The following is a 24,698-nucleotide window of genomic DNA, read 5'->3' as shown; positions in this document are numbered from 1 at the left end:
TAGGAGTCTTGGTGCCTAATTCAGGGTCGTGAATGCCCTAAAAGTTATTGCAATGTCTGCCTATGGCCCTTGGTGGCACTTGCCCAAGGTCAGGCAGGCCATGGAAGAGCAAGGACGTGAACCGAGCTTTTCTGGCTACTGCCCTAAGCAATGGACCCATCTTCCGCCCCATTCAGCAGATGGAGCTGCTCATGTATACACCCCTGCTGTGGCTTTTGGGACAGTGACTGAAAAAGCAGAGGGAACAGAAAAGCAGTTTACAAACTGCACACACGGGAAGAGGGACTTTTGCCAACTGTAATTATTATAATGGCTCAATGCTGGCATACATCAAGCCCTACGGGTGTTACGTGCATATGAGGTGTACTGCAGCTCAGAAGCAAGTACTGTAGGTGCTTCGGCAGCTAGGCCTTACAGATGCTAGCCATGGTGGGTCCCATTCAGATGTATGGCTAATGGAAAAGATATTTTACTAGGACTGGCAGGAAAGGGTGCAAATACTCCAGGTACAGAGCCTTAAAAAGTCACCGTTCATGTGAGAAATGTTAAAGTCTCTGGGGCGGTCCAACTGAGCAGCAGGGATCTTCGGGCCTAATGCCCGGAGGGGCCCTCTCCAGTCCAGTCAGGAGCTTGCTGGGTTACAGGCCAGACTCAGTTAGTCTCAGTCAGTGGGGCCCTGCTGCACTGACTCCCTGCCCAGCTGCTGCTGCTCTCCCATAAGTCCCCCAGAGACCTGCATCCAGCTGTAACATCAGGCAGGCACAGGCTCTGCATACAGTTCCTGGGGGTTCCTCTCAGTATGCCACTTCTCTATAGCTCCTGGCTCCCAGGCTTGCCCAATCCCTTCTTAGTCAGAGTCCTTCCTCCCACCTGGCCAGGAGGAAGGATAAGTGCAAGGGGAAGAGGGTTAATGGGAGTTGGAGTCACCTGCTTAGCAGATCCAGCATGACAATCAGCTTTAAAAATGTGCGTCTGTTTGTTATGGAGCTTGGGGCAGTGCCCCATGCAATTAGCCCACATTCGCTGACTTTGTTTTATGAAACTCACGGGGCCTCAGCACATGAATCAAACACTACACCAGTGTAATACTCTGCTTTGCTGCCCATGGATTAAGGCTGATATTGTGACTTCCAGTCCCTACTTATAAATACATGAGTATTGACTCCAGAGCTTGAATAATTTGTATTTTCATCAGCCCCTCTTGATTCCTTCATAATAAGTGCTACTTCTACTTTTCTGGAAAGTTTCTTAGAGACACAAAGAGGAAATGGAAAAACAGTACCTAATAATGCAGTATACACCAATGAACCTCTTGGACACCAGTATTTCTTACATATGAATATTTATTATTTTCCTTCTGAAAAATGTACAAAAAAATAAAATACCTGTATTTATAGTTTAGCAATCCCCTCTCCCATTTACAACACTATTAAGTTACATGAGCTATTACCTTAATATAAACGCACACTGTTTATACATAAAGCTTCCTTGCTTGCCAGAGAGAGGGGCTGTCACAAAATTTGGCACAAACACACTTGTTTGTATCTTATCACAATTTAAAGGAAGTGGGGAAGGGAATAAACATTTTACATACTTTACACTTTAAAAGTCTCAGGAAGCGCATTCATTTTCAGTTCCATGTCACACTACATGCTGCATTCAGAAAAAGTGGTGCAGCTTCGTTTTTATTGCTAGCACTGAAGCCATCAGTTCCACTCAATCTGCAACTTTTAAACAATCCATAGCATTAAATAGAGGAAAATAAACAGGAACGGTGTCTGAAACAATATCATCTGTAGTTCCTTGATCAACACATGGTGCAAAAGACGAGCGAGCAGGAGATACACACAAGGACGAAAAGTCAATTTTTTTCTGAGTGTGTGCCCTTCAGTGGCAAAAATTCTCCAAACCTCACCAAACTGTAGTTATCGCTAATCTTGTGGGGAGGGGGCGGAGGGGGGAGGAGGAGGAGGAGGCGCCCTTTCCCCACAAACAAAAAATGTAGCCTTCAAAACAGGGGTTACGATTCTATGCATTTGCTTTGGGCTTTAAGCAGCTGAAATATGTTGGAGCAGCAGCAGACTTTAGATTTTTATTGCATAGTTTGGCTTTCATAATAAGGCATTCAATGGACGGCTATACAAACAAATTTATGAAACGAACCACTGACCACTCAGGAATTATTACTGCTTGCATTATAGCTTCTGGGACAGCTTCTACGCACAGTCCTGTTGGAATGTTTAAAAACTAGTGTAACAGCTGGAAACACTAAGCTGCCCTTAGTGTAAAGCGCTCCATGAACAAGCTGCCTTTCGGCCTCCACTAGCTCATATTCAGGACTCCTCGCTTGCAGGAGGAGATTTTTGTTCTTTTAAACCAATAACCACAAAGTGCCAAAAAAAAAACCCAACCCAAACCAGCAAGCTAACACAGGCATTTTTGTCCTCTGCTGCACCATTGCCAAATCTCACTCCCATTTAAATTAGGAGCAAATTTTAAATGTAAGCTACATTATTCATCATAGGATTTGATGAAGGATACATGTTTTAACCAGCATGAATGTAAATAAATGCATGGTATTTTTCCGGGCCAGCTGAAGCCTTTGAACCACTGTGTAATGGATATTTAGACTGGCCAGAGGAGCTCTCCCACTGTTCTAGGTGTGTGAGTTATTGGCACTGGGCCTTCCTGTGACTTGAACTCCTCCTTTTGACGAAAAGCCCTGAAAGATGAGCCAGCACGCTTATAACCTGTCAAGACCAGATTTCAGGATCCTGTGTTTCTCCTTCCACAACTCATGCTGTCACTAAAACCTAAAGCAGGGCAGCAAGCTGTGTTCTCTGTAAGGCTTTAGGTGCTTGTGATGCCATCCACTGGAGCCCCCTAAACTTCAGATCAGTAACGCTACAGAAGAAATGACTAGCAGATTTGCTTAATGTAGCTATATTAGTCATTGTTAAACCTGTCTCTATATCGGGCCAAATCCTGCTTGCCGTACTCATCCAAAGAGGCCTTTAGCGTCAGGAAGGCTACCTGTGTGAGTAAAGCCAGAAGGATTTGGCTGTCCTGTCACTGTCATGGCATCTTAAGCACTTTATTTTAAAGTGTCTTTTACAAAATCTTTTCAGGTAGTCTTGGATGCACCTTCCCTTTTGCAGATTGTGCACAAGCTGCAACTCCTGAGCCTGGGATTAGAAAGATGTTTTGTCTCACCCCTGTCTCACATTTCCTAAAACCCTGCAGTTCTCACCCATCCTAAGCTAGCCAGCAGCAGTGCTCCAGGACAATGGGACACACTGCAACCCACAGGACATTCATATCATATCAGTTATGCAGGCAAGAAGGAATAAACAGATTCCTGGGGGAGGGAATGCAAAGTCCACTATTAACCCAAGCGCTGGTGCTACATGTGCAGGTTTTGCTGAGCCTTTCTTTATTTATGTCAACTATGTGGTGAATCCAGAATCCCCATCGACATCTGCCATTGATGTGTATTGCTAAACAGTCTAGTATCAAAAGCCACAGATGGGTAAAACAGATAAAAGAGCTTGCCTGATATCAAAGGGCTCCTATGCTTGTTTACATTTACGCACAGGCTTAACTTTAAGCACATGCGTAGCCCCAATGGGGCCTTGTGAGATGTCTTAGAATTCCAAACATTTCTTCCATTCAAAAAAGAAAAATACAAGAACAAATCCAACAACTTGGTAGGACTGTGCATCATACCCATGCCTGAATCTAACCTGCCAGAATTCACTTCTTTTTATGAAGAGTCAGAAATAGAGATCTGGCCCAAGTCAGGGTAGATCCTTGCTCCAAACAAAAGCCAAATTCAAATACCACACAATTCCTATTCCTCAGAGTGTCCACTCTTATACCTCGTCACAGGTGGGTGAGAAAAGCAGCCATGTAGGACTGTGTGTGGTGTGAAAAGGCCATGACACACCATTCAGCACTACTTAATGGAGAGCAAGCTGCAGCTGGGGAGGGGAAACAGAAAAAATAGAAGATCTATAGTGCAGACAGAAATACAGCAAAAAGCAGATTCTGGATATGTTGGGTTTGATTCTCCCCTGAACCTTGCCTGGGTTCCAGTCCTGCAAATGATTACATACATGCTGAACTACTATTGCCAAGTATTGATGTCAATAGGACTACATACATGAGTACAGTTAAGCACGTGTGCAGGGTTGGGAGCTTACATCTGTACAAAGCAAGTGTTAATACCACCAGATCAGACTGGCAGCATTTTACACCCACCTTTGCACAGATAGAAATGACAACACGAGGTGCAAAGCAAGAGAGAATCAGGCCCATTAACCTGGGTAAACATTTCTGTAGGTGGCCATTGCAACAACATGACTGAAATGGACCCGCATGGAGACAGAAAGGAAAGGGTCTTAGAGGAAAAAAATAGACACACACCAATAGAGACACCAAACAATTGCTGTGCATTCGACTTTTAGAGGCAATGAACCAAATTCATCCCCAAATTTAGCCCTTTGAAGTTAATGGAGTTACACCCGGGAGGAATTTGGCCTGATACTTGTAAATATTCCAGTATAAATACTGAACCAAACTCATGACTCAGATGTGAATATGGGCTTCCCAGCACCGCCTCACCTCTCAGCAGTTTGCAGAAATCTAAACCTCTCGGAAAGGAGAGACTCGGTTCACCCTTAATCCAAACACAAAAAACCACAGTGGCAGTAAACATGCCCATGTACAGTAGGTTAAAATATATTATTGCATATTATAAACATTATATACAAGGTTAAAATGGTATTTTTTCCAGCTTACTTACAAATTACAATATAGATGAATGCCTTACTTACACGTCCTCATTGCTACATGCAGAGAACTACCAGAGGTATTTGGCAAGACTATGCACTACAGAGCAATAGGCATCATTTTGAGCAGGTGAATTCAGTTGGCCACTTTCCCCATCTTTAGCACTGCACCAATTAGTAGCATCAGATTTTCTGGCAATTGATTGTGGAGGGGGCTATCGTTAAAGGGATTTCAATCAGATTTCCCAAGTTGGACCAATACAATTCCTTTCCCTTTTAGGGTGCTTTTGTGCTGTTTTAACATCTGGGTTCAAAAGTTTCTATTTCACATGAGCTGTGGGTAACTGGTCTGATAATCGCTTGTACACTGAAGAGGGGAGAGCAATAAATAAGGGGTCAAGTGAATGTGTGGCCTCATGCTTAACAGACTCAAGTCACTGTTTGTTGGGTTTGTTTTTAGTATTGAATAACAGAGTGGGCAATATTTTCAATGCATTTTTGTAACAGCTTCTCTGATCAGCGTTGACAAGTCTGCCAGGGTCCTGGGGAATGTTCTTCTTCACAACAAGGATGAAATTCTGTGGTTCCTCAGGAAAGGGCCCTGAGCTAGGCTAGATCTCAGTCAGCGTGATCTTGAAGCCTTCCACGGTGCTCTCCATGTTCAGGATGAAAGTGTCCTCGTTGGAGTAGTGCTCAATGATGTTATCATCCATATTTACCAAGATTCTGGTGAAAATGAAGAAATCAGTATTCTTACATACATGGCCAATCAAGGGGAAGATTCTGCACACTTGCCCAAAGCAATGCTGCCTGGCTAGGTGTACTCACTACCTAATCCTGATTGACCCCAAACTGTGTGGGCGGGAGGCTATAAGGGACATACAGCGATCTCTTTCAGAGTCCCACTGATGAAATCTCTTCCACTTCCTGAAGAGAACAGAATATCCCCCTCTCTCAACCCCTCCTTCTCCCTCCCCCTCCCACAGCCATGCACTATGAAATCTCAATGGGGGTGGGAGAATGGATTTAGTTTGTTTGCTTTATTTTCTTTACTTATAGCCTCTGGACTAGAGGAAGCTGCCAGAGCTGGGTCTCCTATAGTACTTATAAGCTCTGCAGGACAAAAGAGAGCTGCCAGGGGCAGGACATCTGTGGAGTTTATAAACTGCCTAAAAGTAGAGCTTCAGCCAAAGCTTCTGCATCATGCAACTCTAATGAAGCTTCCCCACTCTCCTTGCCCGGTAGCTCGTATTTGCCTGCACAGGTGTTGGTCTGCCCAAATGCATCTTGCTACCCCAGCCTGCTGTATATACACATGGAGGGTTACTGCTGTGTGAGTCAATGATCTTTTGGAAATGATTTGTAGCTGGGTGTGAAGCCTGAGCTACACCACATGTGGTGGGCTGGCGTAAAGGTCAGCTTGTATGTGAGATTGTAACATGTTTCCTCATTCTTTTCGACAAAAATAGCTTCTTCTAAGAAATGTAACAGCTGAATATGGTGTTAGGAAGAAGCTGACTTAAAAAGCAAACTGGAATTTCTTTGGAAGCCATCGAAATTCCCCCACAGAACACTTTGTTCAGGTAGAATTAAGGCTGTAAATAGATGCCAATTAATTTAAAATGACATTACTAGAATATTGTCGTTATTTCAAAGTAAACATTGGAAGTCAGGACATTAAGGTTTGGGAGGTGGGAGGTTGGTTGTTTTTAAAATATTGGTACATTTGAATCATTGTAAAAGGTCTAAAGTTACTCAGCTAATGTTCTAATATTGAACGTAGCTCTGCCCATCCCTCAACTACCAGCTCCCTGTTAAACTTTCAGCTCTGGGGCCATAGACTATTCCCAGGAAACTCTACATCCTGCCAAGTCCATTCTGAATGCACCCACTAGTTAAAGGCTGGAGAAGCAATAGGCCAGTAAATCATAAAGATTACATAGATGGTCTGCACAGGACTCTGCTCTCACCCCATTATGGGCTTGATACCCAGCTGTTCCTCATTCAGTCCATAAATACTGAAACTACGTGCTCCAGACACAGACTAGAGATCAACTTTTTCAATATCTTTCACCCTTTGTCATCTATTTGGGTTAGGGACTTGTTTCCTATTAGGTATTTGTACAGCACAGAGCACAATGGGGCCATGATCGTAGCTGCAGTCTCTGGGTACTACTGTACCAAAAAATCATAATGATTAATTAAGGTTTTACTTTCTCTTACCCCTTTTTGCTTTTCTTGTAAAGTTTTGCAATCTTTTCTACTGGAAGCCCATATTTCTCAGATATCTGAAATCATTAAACAACGACAACAACAAGAATGAAAGATAAACAAGGAATAGGACAAACATTCTGTACCTTTAGGACAAGATATTGAAGCATCAACTCATGCAGACTCTTTTAGCAAATATATATATTTTTCCCCATGTTAAAAGGGTCACCACCAACCTACTTTCATGGACAATGTGGCCTAATTGAAGACTGTTGTGCTCTGGAGAGGGATAATCCTAAATAACTAGATTTTTATAAAAACACTCATCAGTCCAGCACCAAGAAACATGGTAACTATAATCACCTTTGAGTGCGACCCACCAAAGCAGTTTAAGAGTTCCTCCTAGTGCTCTGCTCCAGCAGTTAACATTTCTTGTCACTGGTCACATCTGTGCATTTAGCAAGGCCATTAATATACCTTCCACACAATCAAATGCAATTTCTCATTCTGCTGACAGTGGTGGTTTTCTGTGCAGGGGGCTCATGCTCCCAGCATCCATTCCTGCAGCACAAGTCTGCAGGGACACCTTAACCACAGAATGAAAGATGAGCTGTCACTGGATCACCCACAACCTGGATTAGAACTGGTTGACCAATGAAAAAGACGTGTGCACATTTTCATTTTTCATCAAATTTCATTTTTTTGTTGAAATTTTGAACCAGCTATAGTCTGACTCCTTGAGGCACATCAGAAAAGTTCATTAAACTAGAAGGCTTTCAAAAACATCTCTTGAATGTATCCAAGTGTGAACCAGAATGTACAAGAGAACTTTTGAAGGATGACATCTTAGCTAACTGAAATTACCAAGGACAAATCCACTCCATTATAATGCTTTTTTTAGGCAGCCCTTTGCAGTACGTGGCAGTTCACTGGTAACTCCTTTCATGCTCATTATAACAGCATAAACCATGCCACGATAAACCCATTTAATGTTTATGGAGATAGTAATTCCAGTATTCATCAATCTTGTACCAATTTCATTTCAGAATTATTACTTCATTCTTTGGGGAGGAGCGCTGTGTCTCTTTTTTCCTTTAAAGGAAGGGCAAAAGCAGATTGTTCCAAAGGGGAAAATAATTATGTCAAAGGGAGTGTCTCTGTCACAAACTGTTCCAGGCAAGAGGATGCCACTAGCATCCAGGCAAACTATTTGCCCTCTCCCAGGTGAAATTAAATTATGTTGCAACTAAATAATTCATTCTCTGCTGTATTAGAGAAGTGAAATGCACAATTAAAAATTCATTTTGAGTAAAGACTGTCAGTCATTAGCCACTAGAAAGTCCTAGGTAGGGGGCTGTGTGTGTGTGTGTGTGTGTGTATGTGTGCGCACGTTCAGCATGACTTTGAGAAAATGGAATGTTTTCGAAAGCTAAATGAGCATAATTGCTGTGAAATAGAGAATGAAGAGCAACAAATACCCAGTACTCCAGCACCAAGGGCAGTCTCAGGAGTAAATGAAAATGCTACGACAAAAATCAAAACACAGCTTCCTAACATCAAGAAGTGAACATAACTAGAGCCTCCTAGGAAGTCTTTAGGGCCATTGAAAGACTGATCTAATTTATCTGAGAAGTGCTTGGACATGATGGGTGTTGTGTAGAAGCTAATAGATAAGGCACCAACATATGGCACTCAAGAATATATAGTATAATTCCTGGATTTTGCAGGACCAATAAAAAATGTTGGGCACTGCAAATGGCTGTGTCTGGCCGCTCTGACAATGGGCCTGGTAGGAACTGCAAGACTAGATCAGGGAGATTTGATGAGAGATTCAGGTGCTATCCACACTTCTGGTTTTACACCCCATAAGGAATGTGATGCAGTTTAAATTTGGCAGTGTGGTTTCCATGTGAAATTTGCAAACTGTCAATTTTATTAGGGTTGTGCTTTGTCAGGCTGGTGCTCTCAATCATGGCTCTGACATGGTTCATTGCCTCTGGAAATGGTTGGATGTGCTAATGCTAGGCCTGGTCCCATATTATCATTCGTATTACAATAACGCCAAGAGGCCTCCATGAGGATCAAGGACCCATTGCATTAGGCACTTTACAGCCATTTAGTAAAGCACAGTCACCATTCCAAAGAGCTCACAATCTAATGCAAACAAAACATAACAGGTGGGTTTATCAAACGTGAAGAGGGATAGGAGAGAGAAAGGACATGGGTAACGCTGATAAGATCATGCAAGATTCTGAGCACTCTCGATTCCCACTGGTTTCCATGGGAGTGGGGGTTCTCAGTATCTCCCAGGGCCATGCAGCAGCTTGCAGGGCCAGGCCCATTGTTCATAGGAGGATGGTGAAGATGTTCTAAACTGATTTGCATTAAAAAACAGTTAACACTCTGCTAACGTGAAGAAGGCTTGAGAGGTGAGGTTTGTGTGTGAGCTGAAGGGTGAAAACATTATCTACTATCCATAGTTAACAGCATGTAACTGCTTGCAAAGTTAGACTCCAGTCCTGCATTGTGACCTAAGCAGGTGGGCTGCTGCAGGCATGTAGCTCACGTTGCAGAATTGGAGGCTCAGACAGTATCCTTATCAAACTAATCACAGTCAGTATTGCTACTCGAAAGCTCTTTAACTGCTTTTTATTCTCCTCCAAAGAGGCAGGGGGTGTGTCAAGAGGGGAACATACCTATATATGTGCATACTGTCTGGGAGAGGAGGGAAGAAAGAGAGACAGCAGATTAAGGCTTAAAGGTGAAGCTCTAAAAGTAATTTAGCTGAAATGAAAAACAGAAATGATAGAAAAAGTGTCTAAGTCTGATTGCTAAAAGGGGGGAAGGTTTAAAAGTACACTCAAGGCAAATTGCCTGTCACTGTAACTCAAGAAGAGGCAAGAAAATCTGTAAGAGTAGCTGCCATTTCCAGGCATTAAATTCTCAGAGGTATTCCCATTTCCTCCTTTTACTTCCCCCTTATTAGTAATTATCTGTATTACCATTGCGCCTAGGAGCTCGAGTCATGGACCCATTTTGCTAGGCACTGTACAAACACAGAATCCCACAATCCTTGTTAAGTAGTGACCAGGGGTCAGATAATATCAGGTAAGTGGCTGCTGCTCTCGTGTGTTCCCAAGTCTACACTTTCATTTGAAAAAAAGCATTAAGACTCTATCCCTGTTGGTTGTGAAGAAATCCTTGAACATGTTACTCAAATGTAAAGTGGTGCAGCAGTGTCTGCCTGAGTCTGCAGACAGGCTCAAATAATAGGTTTGTGATAGATACGGACTGCCCCTTTTACCTCACTGGGGAGCTGACTCTGAAGCCTAATGATGTCTTAAATGTCAATATTTTAACAAGCTGTTAACACAGCTACATGAAAGAGTTGCTGAATTTGTATCTCTGTCCCATGGCAATGTTTATCGAAAATGTCAAGCAAACATGTAAAAGAAAAATCTCCCTGTCCCAAGGCCGTTTGACAGCAGCTAATGCATATCATACCGCACATACCAAGGCAAAGCTTTCCTGGGAAGCCTCAGTGGACTTAAGATACAAGTACCACATGTTTTTGGAAGTGGTTTGGGATGTCCCATTCTAAGTATATTATTAGGAGATACTTTGGGGAATGCCTTGTTTGCCAAACCCTAAGGCAGGTGCAGGATTTATATAACATGTCTGGATTACTGGGCTTTGGGAAATACCTGAAGTTGATTGAATTAAGCACATTTCTCAGGAACCACTAAAGATTCTGCCAACTACTTAGAATAGTAAACTATGGAGGCAGGGCTCAGAGTGGGGTTATGGGAAAGCCTCTGATTCAGAAGGCTCTGAAAATGAGCAGCCACAGCAAACGTGCTAGAATCCTAAAGGCCTGTTATAGAATCAGAGAATTTAGAGATGTACTGTCAGGGCATCTCATTTAACACCCTCTTCCAAAGCAGGCTAGTTGGGAGTAGGGATCCTTCCAAAGCAGGCTAGTATGCAGAATATTCTCTGGAGCTATCACCAGTCTCATTATAAATAACCCAAATAATAGGACTTCTACCCTTTCCTCAGGGAGACTATAATACATTAGAATAGACCTCTCTGTTAGGAACATTTTCCTAACATTCAGCCTTCATATTCCCTTCCTGTATTTCACCTCATTGCTCCTAGTTCGAGTGGTCACCCTTAAAATATTGGCCAATTGCCTCAGATAACTAAGGGCTTGTCCATGTGGCATGTTAGTCCTCATTAGAGGCATGTAAATTCTAGTTCGCATTAGCACATTGGGCACTAACTGGCCCACCCGGACCCTGCTGGTGTGCATTAAAAGTTTCTTAATGCCAGCTAACCTAGTACTGTTTGAAATGGGACTACATTAATGTGCACTTGGGAACTTTTTGTGTGCACTAGCAGAGTCCACTTTGCCCGCTGGTGTACTACACGCTAGTGTGCACTAGAATTTACACCCCTCTAGTGTGGACTAACACACCATGTGGACAAGCCCTGAGTGAAGTAACTTCAGTATTTGAAATTTAACAGAAAATGCTAACTTTTGAACCATCCTTAATAGTGAGAGCTATCCTTTCTTTACTATAACAATGAACGAGACTCCTAAATAGCTAAAAAAACATCCCTGGCACTTTATAGTCTTTTGAGTAAGCGATCTGTTGATATCACATAGGCCGACATTGGCCTAAAACACTATCTTTAAACATCTTTCTTTCTATTACTAATTTGTTAAGCACAAATAGCGCCCTCTGTGTTTACATAAAGAAAGACGGGGTCCCTGCTCGGAGGAGTTTGCTGTCTGAATGTAAATTGACATAAGACACGGGACAAAGGGAGAAGCCGTGAGGATGATGTTAGTTTAGAGGTTTTGGTTGTTTTTGTTTAATCTTTCTCTTCCTCCGCCTGTCCCCTGCCTGTGCAGTGGACTATATCTCCTCACTCCACCAATCCCTGTTCCAGGGGTAAGCAAACTATGGCCTGCGGTCCATGTCCGGCCCATCCAGGGCTGGCTCTAGGCCGATTCCACCGATTCCCCTGAATCGGGCCCCACCCCTAAGAGGGCCCCGCGCCCAAGCCCCGGTACGGCATACCGGCAAGAGCCGGTGCACCATACCGAGGTGGCCCAGCTTCCCCAGGGGGCAATTTAAAGGGCCTGGGGCTTCCAGCAGGGGCTGGAGCCCCAGGCCCTTTAAATTGCCACCAGAACCCCACTGCTGGAGCCCTGGGGTAGGGCTGCGGGGCTCTGGGAGCTATTTGAAAGTCCGGGGCTCCTGTTGCTTCTACTGCCCCGGCCCTTTAAATAGCCGCTGGAGCCCTGCCGCTTCCCCAGGGCTCCCTTGACTATTTAAAGGTCTGGGGCGGTAAAAGCAGGAGAATCCCGGGCCCTTTAAATAGCCCCCAGAGCCCTGGGATAGCGGGGGACTCTGGGGGCTATTTAAAGGGCCAGGGTTCCAGCTGCCTCTGCCGCCCCGGTCCTTTAAATAGCCCCCGGAGCCCCGCCGCTTCCCAAGGGCTCCCTTGGCTATTTAAAGGGCCGGGGCGGTAGAAGCAGGGGAGCCCCAGGCCCTTTAAATAGCCCCCAGAGCCCTGGGGTAGCGGGGGGGCTCCAGCTGCCTCTGTTGTCCCGTCTTTTAAATAGCCCCCGGAGCCCCGCCGCTTCCCCAGGGCTCCGGTGGCTATTTACAGGGCTGGTGCAGTGGAAGCAGGGGAGCCCCGGGCCCTTTAAATAGACCCTGAGCTCCGGGCTGCTGCTGCTACCCTGGTGGGGGAGGCTGGAGGAGGGGACACTTACCGTACAGGGTGGTACCCCTGCTCCTGTACCCTCTGCCCGCAGCCAGCCTCTGCTGCACCCCTGCCCATGCCAGCCCCGTGCCCCCTGCTCTGCCCGCACCAGCCCCTGCCTGCAGCCAGCTCCGCACCCCCTGCCCTGTCTCCAGCCAGCCCCCCACTCCCTGCTCTTCCCGCAGCCAGCCCCTGCCGCACCCCCTGCCCGCACCAGCCCTGCACCCCCTGTCCTGCCTGCACCAGCCCCGCCTCCCTGCCCTGCTTCTGCCTGCAGCCAGCCTTGCACCCCCTGCCCACAGCCAGCCCCTGCCGCACCCCCTACCCTGTCTCCAGCCAACCCCTGCCACACACCCCTGCAGTCCTGCCCGAAGCCAGACAACCCCCCAAACACCCCTGCCCGCACCAGCTCTGCACCCCCTGCCCTGCCTGCAGACAGCCCCGCACTCCCTGCCCTGTCTCCAGCTAACCCCTGCCGCACCCCCCTGCCTGAAGCCAGCCAGTCCCGCACTCTTCTGTCTCCAGCCCTGCCAACCCATTCCGCACCCCCTTGCAGCCCTGCCTGAAGCCAGCCAGCCCATCCCAAACCCCTCTGTCTCTAACCAGCCCCGCACCCCTTGCCCTGCCTGCAGCCAGACCCTACCTCCAGTCAGCCCCATGTCCACTGGTGCCTTGCAGTTCCCAGGGCAGTAACCCTGCACACCTGCTTCAATGAGGGGGGCAGGGAGCAGCTGGGACCACACATGTGCACACCCTAGGGTGACCAGACAGCAAGTGTGAAAAATCGGGACGGGGGTGTGGGTAATAGGATCCTATATAAGAAAAAGACCCAAAAATTGGGACTGTGCCTATAAAATCGGGACATCTCGTCACCCTAGCACACCCCCAGGGAGTGGCGGGGACCCACACATGTTCAGGCCCATCTTTTTAAAAACTTTAGGTAGGGTTAACATACATTTGTATTTTCCCGGACATGTCTTTTTGGTTCTTAAATTGCCGTCCGGGAAAATACGGACGTATGGTAACCCCATTGGTACAAAAAATGCATACTGTGGCACATCCCTTAAATCAGAACTTTTTATAGGGAACTGGTTGCTAAGAAATTAAAGGTTTTTTTTAACATGTTTTTTTTAGTCATCCCTGCCGGGGCCCCGCCAAAAATGTTAGAATTGGGTCCCACACTTCCTAAAGCCAGCCCTGGGCCCATCAGATGTTTTAATCCAGCCCTCGAGCTGCTGCTGGGGAGCAGGGTCTGGGGCTTGCCCCGCTCCAGCGCTCCAGCTGGGGAGCGGGGTCAGGGGCTTGCTCTGCTCCGCGTTTGCCGTGGCTCCCAAAAGCAGTGGTATGTTTCAGGGGGCTTCACACGCTGCCCCAGCCCCAAGCCCTCCCCCGCAGCTCCCATTGGCCAAGAACCATGGCCAATGGGAGCTGCAGGGATGGCACCTGCGGACGGGGCAGCATGCAGAACTGCCTGGCTGGCACTGCGCCTCCACATAGGAGCTGGAGGGGGAACATGCTGCTGCTTCTGGGAGCTGCTTGAGGTAAGCACTGCCTGGAGCCTGCACCGCTGTCCTCCTCCCATGCCCCAACCCCCTGCCTCAGCCCTGATCCTCCTCCTGCCCTCCAAACCCCTTGGTCCCAGCCCAGAGCCCCCTCCCGCACCCTGTACTCCTCATTTCTGGCTCCACCCCGGAGCCCGCACCCCCATCTGGAGCCCTCACCCCATCCTGCACCCCAACCCCTAATTTCATGAGCATTCATGGCCCACCATACAATTTCCATACCCAGATGTGGCCCTTAGGCCAAAAAGTTTGCCCACCCCTGTCCTGTTCAGTTTCCTGCAAAACACCTCTTTGGTCTGGAGTTCACAGGGAGGGGAGAATTTCACTAAAACTAACTGGACTCTGTTGACTCCCTGGGCTGCAGGTACCCAGCAGAGGAAAGCCAACCTGTAGCAGCAGGTAGCAGGGATACAGTGGCACAGGCAATGTGACCTGCAATTCCTGCTCCACTGGGGTCTTGGAGATTACCAGCACAGCCTACAAAGCATGCAGGCCAGTTCAGGATGGCCGGCTGGCTGGGGGGTGTATTGATTCCTCTCTGGCTGGGAGTTAAAATTACTGCCCTCTCTCTGCAGCGCAGCTGACTCCATGGGGAAGTTGCACTCAGACAGTACCCATTATATTCCAATTTTTGTCCAAACAGACTCTACTGGGTTCATTTGTTACTTTTTAGTAACCATGGGAGAGATATTCCTTGCTTAGGAGATGCCTGATTTTTTCCCTCTGCAGCTAGAATAAAGCAAATGGCCCCTTCTGGTCCTACATAGTGTAATTCTGGAAGTACTCTATTGAAATCAATGGAATTACATTGATTTGAAATCAACTCAAGCAAAAGCAGAATTAGGCCCCTGACGGTCAGCAATCAGCAGGAACGCAGTGTTTTGTGATTGCTGATCTTTTTTTCTAGACACTACTGATGCATGTAACTGTTCTCTGCTGACCACGAGTGCCTCGAGTAAAAGGCAAGCGTAGAAAGGACGAATATTTGCATTTGTCTTTGAATCCGCCTACCTCTGAAACATGAGACGGTAGCTATTCCCCAGAAAAGAGTAATCTGAGTAGGAAATTGACTGTTCTTTTGGAAAGTGATAGGAAGGAGAAGAATAAAACAAACCCTAAGTCTGAGAAAATACTGTCAAGTGGTCATGGAAAATATGGAGAATGCCAAAGACCAGGAAGTGTGATGAACAAAAAAAATGTATATCTTGTAAATACAAAAGCAGAGTTTGAATTAGGATCACTCAGGGAACCCTTCATTATTCAGGGGTGTGAGCTTTATTCTGTCAAACCTTATTACTGAGTTAAGAGTGTGTAAAATTACAAATGACCTTCTCATAAAATGAAGTGCTGGAAAGACTGTGGGGAGAATACATGGTGCATGCAAATAAACAGCGTTTGGTATGGATTTCCCCATCATACCACCATTCTGCCTACCAGTGAGAATGTCTGTTTTCCGAAAGTGTTCAAGATCACTAAAATGAACAATTCACTCCCAGACTAGATTCCATCAGTGCTAAAAATAATACTGAACCCACAGCCATGCCCGTGGACAGGAAACAGGATCTTTTTCTGTCTCTGAGCTACTTCTGCTATCTTTTCAAATGCACATTGCCTAGGGAATAGGCACAGAGATGAAGAGGACGTTTAGGTCTAAATTGATTATAACACAACTGGAGCCCAGCTACAACGACAAGATCAGATCCTATTATAACATTATTAATTAGACAGCAAACTTTTCAGGGCCCTTAGAACTACTTCATTAGCCAGCCATCTGTTCTCCCCTGCTACTGGCCCGTTACAGGGGACTGTAACCCAGGACATTTCGTTCTAGGCCTCTGCTGTTGGGCCGTATACAAGAACAAGCCCAACATTAACGCTGACAGTGCCAGTGTACTTTTTTTAGTGCTCATAGCTGAGGAGCTGGAAACAAGCTCTAAGTTGGTGCTCCTGTCCCCTTCCCATTTCTCTTCTTAACTAAATTCTAACCTCCCAAATTCTAACTTCCCTGCCTCACCCAGCCACCCCACCCACAGCTCACTGGCAATCTGACATTTTCCATCCCCCTCTCCACTCTGGGGTCTTCCCTGCACCTCACTAGACCTCACAATGTGACCTTGACTGGTGCCAGGTCATCAAACTAGGTTTAAATTTGGAGGTGTCCACTGCTGATCAGGGATCACTGGATTGCAAGTAGCAGCAAAGCCAAATCAGAGAAGTAGATCGGGCGCAGGCAGTTCATAAAGGGAAGGTAGGTCATTTTGGAAGGCTGGAAAAGAAAGGGAGTTGCTGGCAGAAGGTATCGAGGAGAGGAGAGGACTGGCTCTTGCCAAGTAACCATTAACAATCCTTTCACCCCCAGCAGAGCAACCCCACAAAAGCCCTAGGAAAAGGGATATTCACAGTCAGTATCCTAAGGTTAAAAGGCATTAGCAGTGGACACACATGCAGTTGCTACAGGCAAAGGTTTAAAGAGCTCTGAATCTCTCTTGCATAGGAGGCATGTCGGAACACGCAGTCTGACCCTATTTTCTTCTTCAGGCATTTGTTAATTACCTCAGTTTCTCAAGACCCATAAATCAGCTGTAGGAATTAGTCTTATCTCATTGACCTGCTGACAGTAGTGAATTTCAGATAAGGAGGCATGCTCCAAAAAGTCTTTATGAAGCAGTTAAATATGTATGAGGATGGCTTTGTGTGTGCACTATGTGTTCTGTCTAAGTAATACTTTGAGAATCTCAAGATTTTTCTTTCAGTGGAAGATTAATGAGGTAGGGATGTGAGATACTTACCGCTTCCATTAGCCCCTTCACTGTGGGTGACTTTAGCATCAAAGCATCAAACACTTCATCAGTCTCTTTTCTCACATACAGAAGCACTGAAAGAGCAAGGATCAAATTTGGAGCAGGCACAGACAACTGAGCAGATGAAATACGTCTTATTAAATAGGAAGCCAAATATTAATTTTGAATCAATGACAAATCAACACAAATAATGAAAGCCAGATGTTGTTGTTAAAAAATAACACCATCTCCTGTAAACACTGATGTAAACTTGCAGGAGGCATATTGGCTGGTTTGGAAACACACAAAGAAAATTAAACCAATTACATTAAATTTTTGAGGAATCCATGTTTTTGTGAATTTAAGATTAGTTAATAGTTTTATTGAAATATGTGAAGTCCCCGTTAAAGAGCATTTGAGCTATTGCTTTGTAGATTTTCAGTCCCTGGGCTGAATCATGGGATCAAACAACTGAAATTATAACCAGTTCTCTCTGCAACCTCTTTATAAGATTTGCACCTCTCTAACCTTTAGCCAAAAGGCTAGGAAAAGGAATTCAGAAAAGGCACGTCTACTTCGTAAATTAAATTTGCCTTTAGCCAATACCCTGAGAAAAAAGTAAGTTTAAAAAAAAAGTAACATTCTTTGATGTTACCATTTTGGCAACCTTAAATGTGCACCCTCAAAATGAAATCTAGTCAATTTCACAGAATGAGTTAAAAGTAATTTCAGGCACTACAGGGGAGTTATTCAAAGGCACAAATGGCAGTTAGGCACTTACATCCCATTGATTTTCACCTGCCCTTTGTGCCTTTGAAAATCTCCTCCTCAGACCCCTGCCAATTTTTGCGGGTTTGCAATCATAGTTTCCTGTCTGATCTAGATGTTTTTTCTCTCCTCTCTTGCTGTGCTAAACACCCTCACAGATAAAAGGGGAAACAGTGAAACAGACTCTACACAAAGTGCTGACACAGGTACAAAGTAAACAAACTGAAAATTAGAAAAACACATTTCTTTGTCTAATCTCTTCACTTATATGAATCTTAGGTGTTACTTGTAACTGCAGTAGGTTAAACTTTTTTAGACAGAAGTGTAAGGTATTGATAACTATTTTTCTAAAGGGACAGTTTATTTCAAACTACCAGGAAATTCGATATCAATTAATGTATATTACATGCACATATACATATTCTACCAGATACTTAGAGGTCTATGTGACAAACTGCACCAGCCATTATTTGTACCTACAAATTGGAAATACAAGAAAGAGAGACTAGTTTTTAACCCTTAGAGTCTGGAGGATATTTTTCACCAGATTATATTAATTTTACAATAGAATCACCTCCTTTGTAAGACAGAGGCAGAAGAGTATTTGCTATAGCTTTAATTCCCATTGGAAATATGTTTTAAGTGTGAACATGGACACATTAGGAAGAATTGCAACTTCTTTGCCCGGGCTTTCAGGTGACTGAAATGAGCTCATACTTAGCCGTCAAGATCACTGTCCATTCTCTGCCTTAAAACTGGGCTTCAGGGGATCATGATGTTTTTGCTCCTCGTATTTAGCAATGTTAAGGACCTTACTATAGAACCATATAAAGTGCACCCAGGGATGGGTAAAAGCCTTAAAAATCCATGTAATAGTGAAATGTAGAGAGCCTAATCTATCTGATGATATGTAGTAACACGATTTGCTTATTCAAGAATGGCTTTTTGGTGACTCGAAACAGTTCCCATGTAACTTTCAGCTTATATCTGAAAGGGGGAAAATCACTCAATCAAATGTTACTGTTAGGGTAGTTAAAGTTAAATCTCTTTGCTGTACTGAGAATGTCAGAGAACATTATGTTGAACGAAGGATCAATTACAGGGATAATGGGGAACCTGAATCACTGCTATGTGTACATAGAACACGGAGTTGTAAATATATGGTGTTTTAGTGGCGTGAATGGAATTCTGTCATTGATTCACTCAGTTATGTGATTCAAACATTTCTTATCACATCTGATTAAGTGTCCATCATACTGTCACTATTTCCATGTCATCTAGCCAGTCTCTCTTACCAAGGATAAATCACAGTGTTAAAGACAGGCTAGATATAGTAATAGACAGTGAGCTGTGTGTAGGGGCAAATCAGAAAAACTGTAACCTCTAAGCTATCTATTCCTAGCTCTAAATATTCAGTACCTACTGTCTTCCCAGCTTTGGATTGCACTGTGTTACTTAATGCTCTAAGACCAAGAGTTTCAAATATGGTCCCTATGGGTAGACTCCTAAATCTATATTTAGGTGTCTAAATAAACAGCCCGATTTTCAAAAATGCTGAGCACCCAGCAGCTCCCCTGAAGTCAAGCAAAGCTGCTGGGATGTTCAGCTCTTTTGAAAAATCAGGCCACTAATTTAGGTGTCTAAATATGAATTTGAATTATGATGTTATGGAAGAATTCTGAAAAGATAATGGATAGATTGCAGAATCAATGAAAAACTATTGGAGATGACTGGAACTCAGCAAATACTGAGACCTTATGAAAAGAAAGATTCAATTTGCAGGAAGCATTTTAAGGGGTTCAGCAGGTGATGCACGTTTATGGAAACTGGAAGGGAAAGTAGTTGGCAGAAGAACATGAGGCAGGCAAAGATGATCTTGAATGGATGATGTGGTACCTTGTGCGGATCAAAAGAACTGATCATCCACAAAGAGATTAGCAGAGGGCTGTACAGAATGGGCTAACATGGGGGCAAACCTCCAGTAATGGAGATGCCACATAAAAAGAAAAAAGGAATTTAGGAGCCTAACTTTGGGCACCCACTTTGAAAATCTTAGCCTCATGCCTCTCAGCCTTCAAACCTGCCAAGGTATGATACAAGTAACCAAGGTGTGACAAATCAGTGCAATGTGTTGTGTCGTAGGTTATGGATAATTTACAATGGCGGGAGATGTGATTTATGCAACAAAAAAGAGGGAGAAGTGGTTTACACAAGTAAAGATGTGCTTTGCGCTCGTGGATCTTACCACTTGGGGTTTGTACCAGTGCAGCTACATCAGTGCAAATGCTCAGTGTAGACAAGACTTTAGGGTGGGTTTTGTGTTCCATGTGAACAGCTCACACTACCCTACAAATCCAAATTATTTTAGTGTAATTTAGAGTGATTTTCTTGAGAGACATAAGCTAGAAAGACAAGGCATTCTTCAGGATGGAGAATCTGAGACAGGTTGCAGAAAGTCTGCCAGGGCAGGAAGGCAAGCTGGAAGAGGCCTGGCTTGGGACCAGCAAAGTAAAACCTCTGGATAGCACTGCATGAACGGGGATGTGAACAGGGCAGCTGGAGGCTGCTGGCTTTAATTAGTTCAAATTTTGTCACCATTAAAATGTTTTATGTTTTGAATTCTTCATCCTGACATAGCTGTGAATCCTGAATAACATTAAAACAACAAATCACAGAACAAGAATTACACAGGTGTTTTGAGCTGTACAACAATGGCTCCTATGTGCATGCCTGTGTGATCTTCCTGAACCATATTATAAATTAATCACTCAACTGAAGGAATCAAAGCAAGTATCTCTCTCATGCTAGTTCACCATGCTGTTAGCTGGGAATTCTTTGTTGGGCCCAGGATGTAGGGAGAAAAGGGTTTCACACCCAGCCCTGGTAGCTGGCCCCTCTGCTTTCAATGGGTGGTGCCAACACCCCCAAATCTGAACTGACCAGGGCTTCAGTTTGGTCAGATCTGAGTCTTTGACTTGGGCTTATCTCACATTTTCATTTTGATTTTTAAAAATCTTTCTGCTCATTAATTCTAAGCAGACAACAGCATCTACCTGGTACATCTGGTACCCTTCACAGATTCATGTACATCACCACCATGGCCAGCAAAAGAAAGATCACAGATCTAAGCACATGGAGAGACATTCCTGAAAAGGTGAAAGGACACCGATGTGTAGCACATCTCAGTGTTTTGTTGTCTTAATATTGTCAAGGACACACACACACACACACGATCTCAACACATTGGCAGGTTTGACTGATCTGAACTATTCAAACCTCTGGAGTCTTCAGCAATATTTGACTGAAAGTCTCATGAAAGTAGCTCTCTCATTGGACTAAATCCTTACAGTTTTTACTCAGGCTAATCTCCCAATAAAGTCAGCAGGAGCTTGGATCTCTGTATCTGACCCAGTGTATTGTGTCCTTTGTATTGTGGTCCTATCCAGAACAAGAAAGTGCTAAGATGAATGCAAATGAAAAATAAATAGTGAAGGATTTGTCAAGGGAACTTTTTTAAACCTCAAAGCCTGTTTCAAGGGTTGGGAAACGTTCTGGACAGTTTATATTTTATACAATCACATTTGTCTATCCCTTCTCAAGATAGCATGCAAACTAGTACCTATTGATTACCCTTAGCATGTTCTAGAAATTCTCCTTGTATAATAGTTGGTGTGGTGGCAGTGGGCCTCATTCTTCTGTCACTTACTCTATTTTTACACCATTGTAATGCCACTGCTTTTCATTTGAGTAATTTCTGGTTCACCCTAGACCAGTGGTTCTCAAAGCCAGTCCGCCGCCTGTTCAGGGAAAGCCCCTGGTGGGCCGGGCTGGTTTGTTTACCTGCCGCGTCCGCAGGTTTGGCCGATCACAGCTCCCACTGGCCGTGGTTCGCCATTCCAGGCCAATGGGGGCTGCGGGAAGGGCGGCCAGCACATCCCTCAGCCCACGCCGCTTCCCGCAGCCCCCATTGGCCTGGAGCGGTGAACCGCGGCCAGTGGGAGCCATGATGGGCCAAACCTGCAGACACGGCAGGTAAACAAACCAGCCCGGCCCGCCAAGGGCTTTCCCTGAACAAGCGGCGGCCTGGCTTTGAGAACCACTGCCCTAGACTGCATGAGTGAAGAATGCAGACCAGTGCATTTATTTTCCTGATAATTAATTATTACCTCTTTTCAGTCCTTCTTCTTTCATTTGTTTCAAAGGCGATGGGCCAAACTCCTCCTCCACAGGCCGGAACATCCTTTTAACCAGGATGCTGCTACTAGAAAATAACAAAACAGCCTTTTTGTCATAATACTCTCCTTCCAACAAGAGAGGAGCCAACAGTGACAGTTTATATCTCACTCCATACTCAAGCAAAACTCCCACTAGCGTCTCAAGGAATGGTAGAGCAAGAACTGCAAGGATTTAGATCCTGATCCTTCTCTGAACTATCCAAGCCTCTTGAATTTCCCAGAATGACTATGTCAGGTAAATATTTCCCAATATTAAATACAAATTACAAAGGCCAATATCTGTTTAAACATATGAGGAAGGAGCATGAAAAAAGAAAGACCTAGCTGCTGATGTCACTATACAGTCACTCTCCCACCTTCCTCTATATCAAGGACTCCACCATGCCAGGGTATGCCCCCCACTATCTCCTCATTTCCCCCTTCAGGGACTCTATACACCACATCTCCCCCTTACTCCCATGCCAGGGCTCTGTGTTCTCCCTCATTTCCCCCTTCCCCATACCAGGTTCTCCATTCTCCTTCCCTGCTGGGATTCTGTATGCCCCCCATCTCACCTTCCCCACCCCACATTTTATTCCTTTTCTTCTGTTTGGGAGATAAATCATCGAAGGTGTCAACATGTGAAACTCTGTTGGGAAGATAGGCAGAGATGAGACTGGGGTATTGTTATGCTGGAAGCTATTAATGGCTGCCGTCAACCAATTTTTTGATCTGTAGACAATTACAGACCTGGTTGAATGTGTTATTGGAAGCATTATTGCATTATATCCAAACAGACAGACAGAAAGAGAAATGCCATCAGTTTGAATGTAAGATTTTGCTTCTCTTGGCCAATAATACTCTGCAATTTATATGGTCGAGCCTTGCTCAATAGTATTCCAAACTCCTGTTCTTTACACTTGTTTAAAAGGCAACACCATGCTCATTTGTACAGAAGATAGAGAAAGGAAGGAGGAACATGAAGTTAATGCAGAGAATTCATAACTTGTAGAATGGAAAGGGGTTGTGGTTGCAGTCTGCAACCTTTAAACTTCCAACTGTGATCTCACCATATTTAAACAGGTTCAAACAGTCAGTACCTGGTTGGGAGACACCAGAGAAACCAAAGGTGCTGCAGGAAATTATTGTGGTGTTTAAGTAGGGGGCATTCTTCCTCTACGCTCATAGAGAGCTAATGCTTCTGCATGCTGCTAGGGGGCACTATGATAGTGGATCTACAATCTTCAGGATAAGTCAAAACTGAGACTGGGCCACTTGGTACAATTAAAAATTCCATTTTGTTTGCAAGAGTAGGGGAGTCAGCCCCAACATGCTGACCTAACTATATTCAGCCGACTTAAAATCCTTCTGCATTTGTATTGGACATGGATCCACTTCTTCTCCTACACAGTTGCGTCACGTGTTGCTCTGCACTATTAAACAGCTTCTATCTTCCACTCAAGAGCTTCTTGCTTTTCAATGGTGCTTTAAGCAATTCCTACATGGAAAAATTTTAAAGGGGCTTGGGGTTTCCTTAAGGTGGAAAGTACAGTACTAATATAAATGTAAAATTATTATTTTATGTTATGATCCAGTACATTGTATTGACCTTGTGATGACCCTTCCTACTTAATGCACTATTTTATTATGGACTGTAAAAATAAACAGATATAAAAAGAAGCCAGCCCATGTGGCGGAAAACAGTAGTCAAAATAAAAAACCTTTGCCTTCTCAACTCCACAAGTTATGAACACAGAACAGGAAGGAAAAAATGGTTCTTGTTTATTTGACTCTGTGGTTGCGTGCCTGATTTTCAAGGGTTTGGACTACTGGCTGCAAAACTTTATCGCAAAGCAATAAATGTCTTACCCTTCTCTCTCGTCGTCTATGTTATAGCAAACCTGTAGGGGTGGAAAAGGAACAAGTTTATTGCTGCAGCATAGATATCCGCTATATGGAAGAGCTCAAAAAAGGAAAAGAGACACAGTTTGAATTTTGCATCTGTTAATTTTTTCCCCCTTGTATAAAACAATTGTCTATGGTTTTAATTGTGAGCTGAAGAAAATGTGGATTAGAACAACTGCTGTTGTGTATGCCACAATGGAGGTACCTCAATGTATTTTGACAAGAATCTTCTCCAGTCTGGTTTACATCATTCTTCCAATCGCTAGGAAAATATAACAGTCCTGAAAATCAGATTACTACTTGCCTAAATAACCCCAATGTGATTTAAACCACAGCAGTCAGAAGCTTTATATATAAAATAGATGTCGAGGAAGCTAATTAAAATATAAAAACTAATACAAAAATTAAAGGCACTAATGGATATGCAAATGGTATTAGTATGTATGGTACACATCTGTTTCTAGCATGATGCACCTATATACAGGGCCAGATACTCAGCTCCTGTAAATAAGCATAGCTTGAATACAGTGGCACCATTTTAAACCAGCCAGGGTCCTGGACTACAGTCTGTAGCAGAGATACAAATAATGCTCAGTATTTTCATAGCATTCTCCATGTTTCAGTTGCTGTATAAGACACTAGATAGTCCTCACAACCCCCCTGCAAGGCAGGTGAGTAGGTAGATAGGTA

The 24,698-nt window shown here is 44.3% G+C and overlaps 1 protein-coding gene across 2 annotated transcripts in view; it reads right to left on the bottom strand.

Moving 5' to 3' along the window:
• Positions 1–1,327: 1,327 nt before the first annotated feature.
• Positions 1,328–24,698, bottom strand: part of GRHL2 (grainyhead like transcription factor 2) — a 117,986-nt gene continuing 94,615 nt past the window's right edge. For both annotated transcript variants that reach the window (XM_034763399.1, XM_034763401.1), the window contains exons 12-16: positions 23,973–24,004; positions 22,056–22,150; positions 17,131–17,216; positions 7,014–7,078; positions 1,328–5,516 (exon numbers count right to left, since the gene is read on the bottom strand). In XM_034763399.1, the coding sequence (XP_034619290.1) occupies positions 5,402–5,516; positions 7,014–7,078; positions 17,131–17,216; positions 22,056–22,150; positions 23,973–24,004 (393 nt within the window). In that variant the 3' untranslated portion in view covers positions 1,328–5,401. The remainder of the gene's footprint in view (positions 5,517–7,013; positions 7,079–17,130; positions 17,217–22,055; positions 22,151–23,972; positions 24,005–24,698) is intronic.

Source organism: Trachemys scripta, chromosome 2 (assembly GCF_013100865.1).
Source record: "Trachemys scripta elegans isolate TJP31775 chromosome 2, CAS_Tse_1.0, whole genome shotgun sequence".
NCBI lineage: Eukaryota > Metazoa > Chordata > Testudines > Emydidae > Trachemys > Trachemys scripta.
Note: the sequence above shows the minus strand (reverse complement) of the source record. Positions and strands in the feature narration are given on the sequence as shown.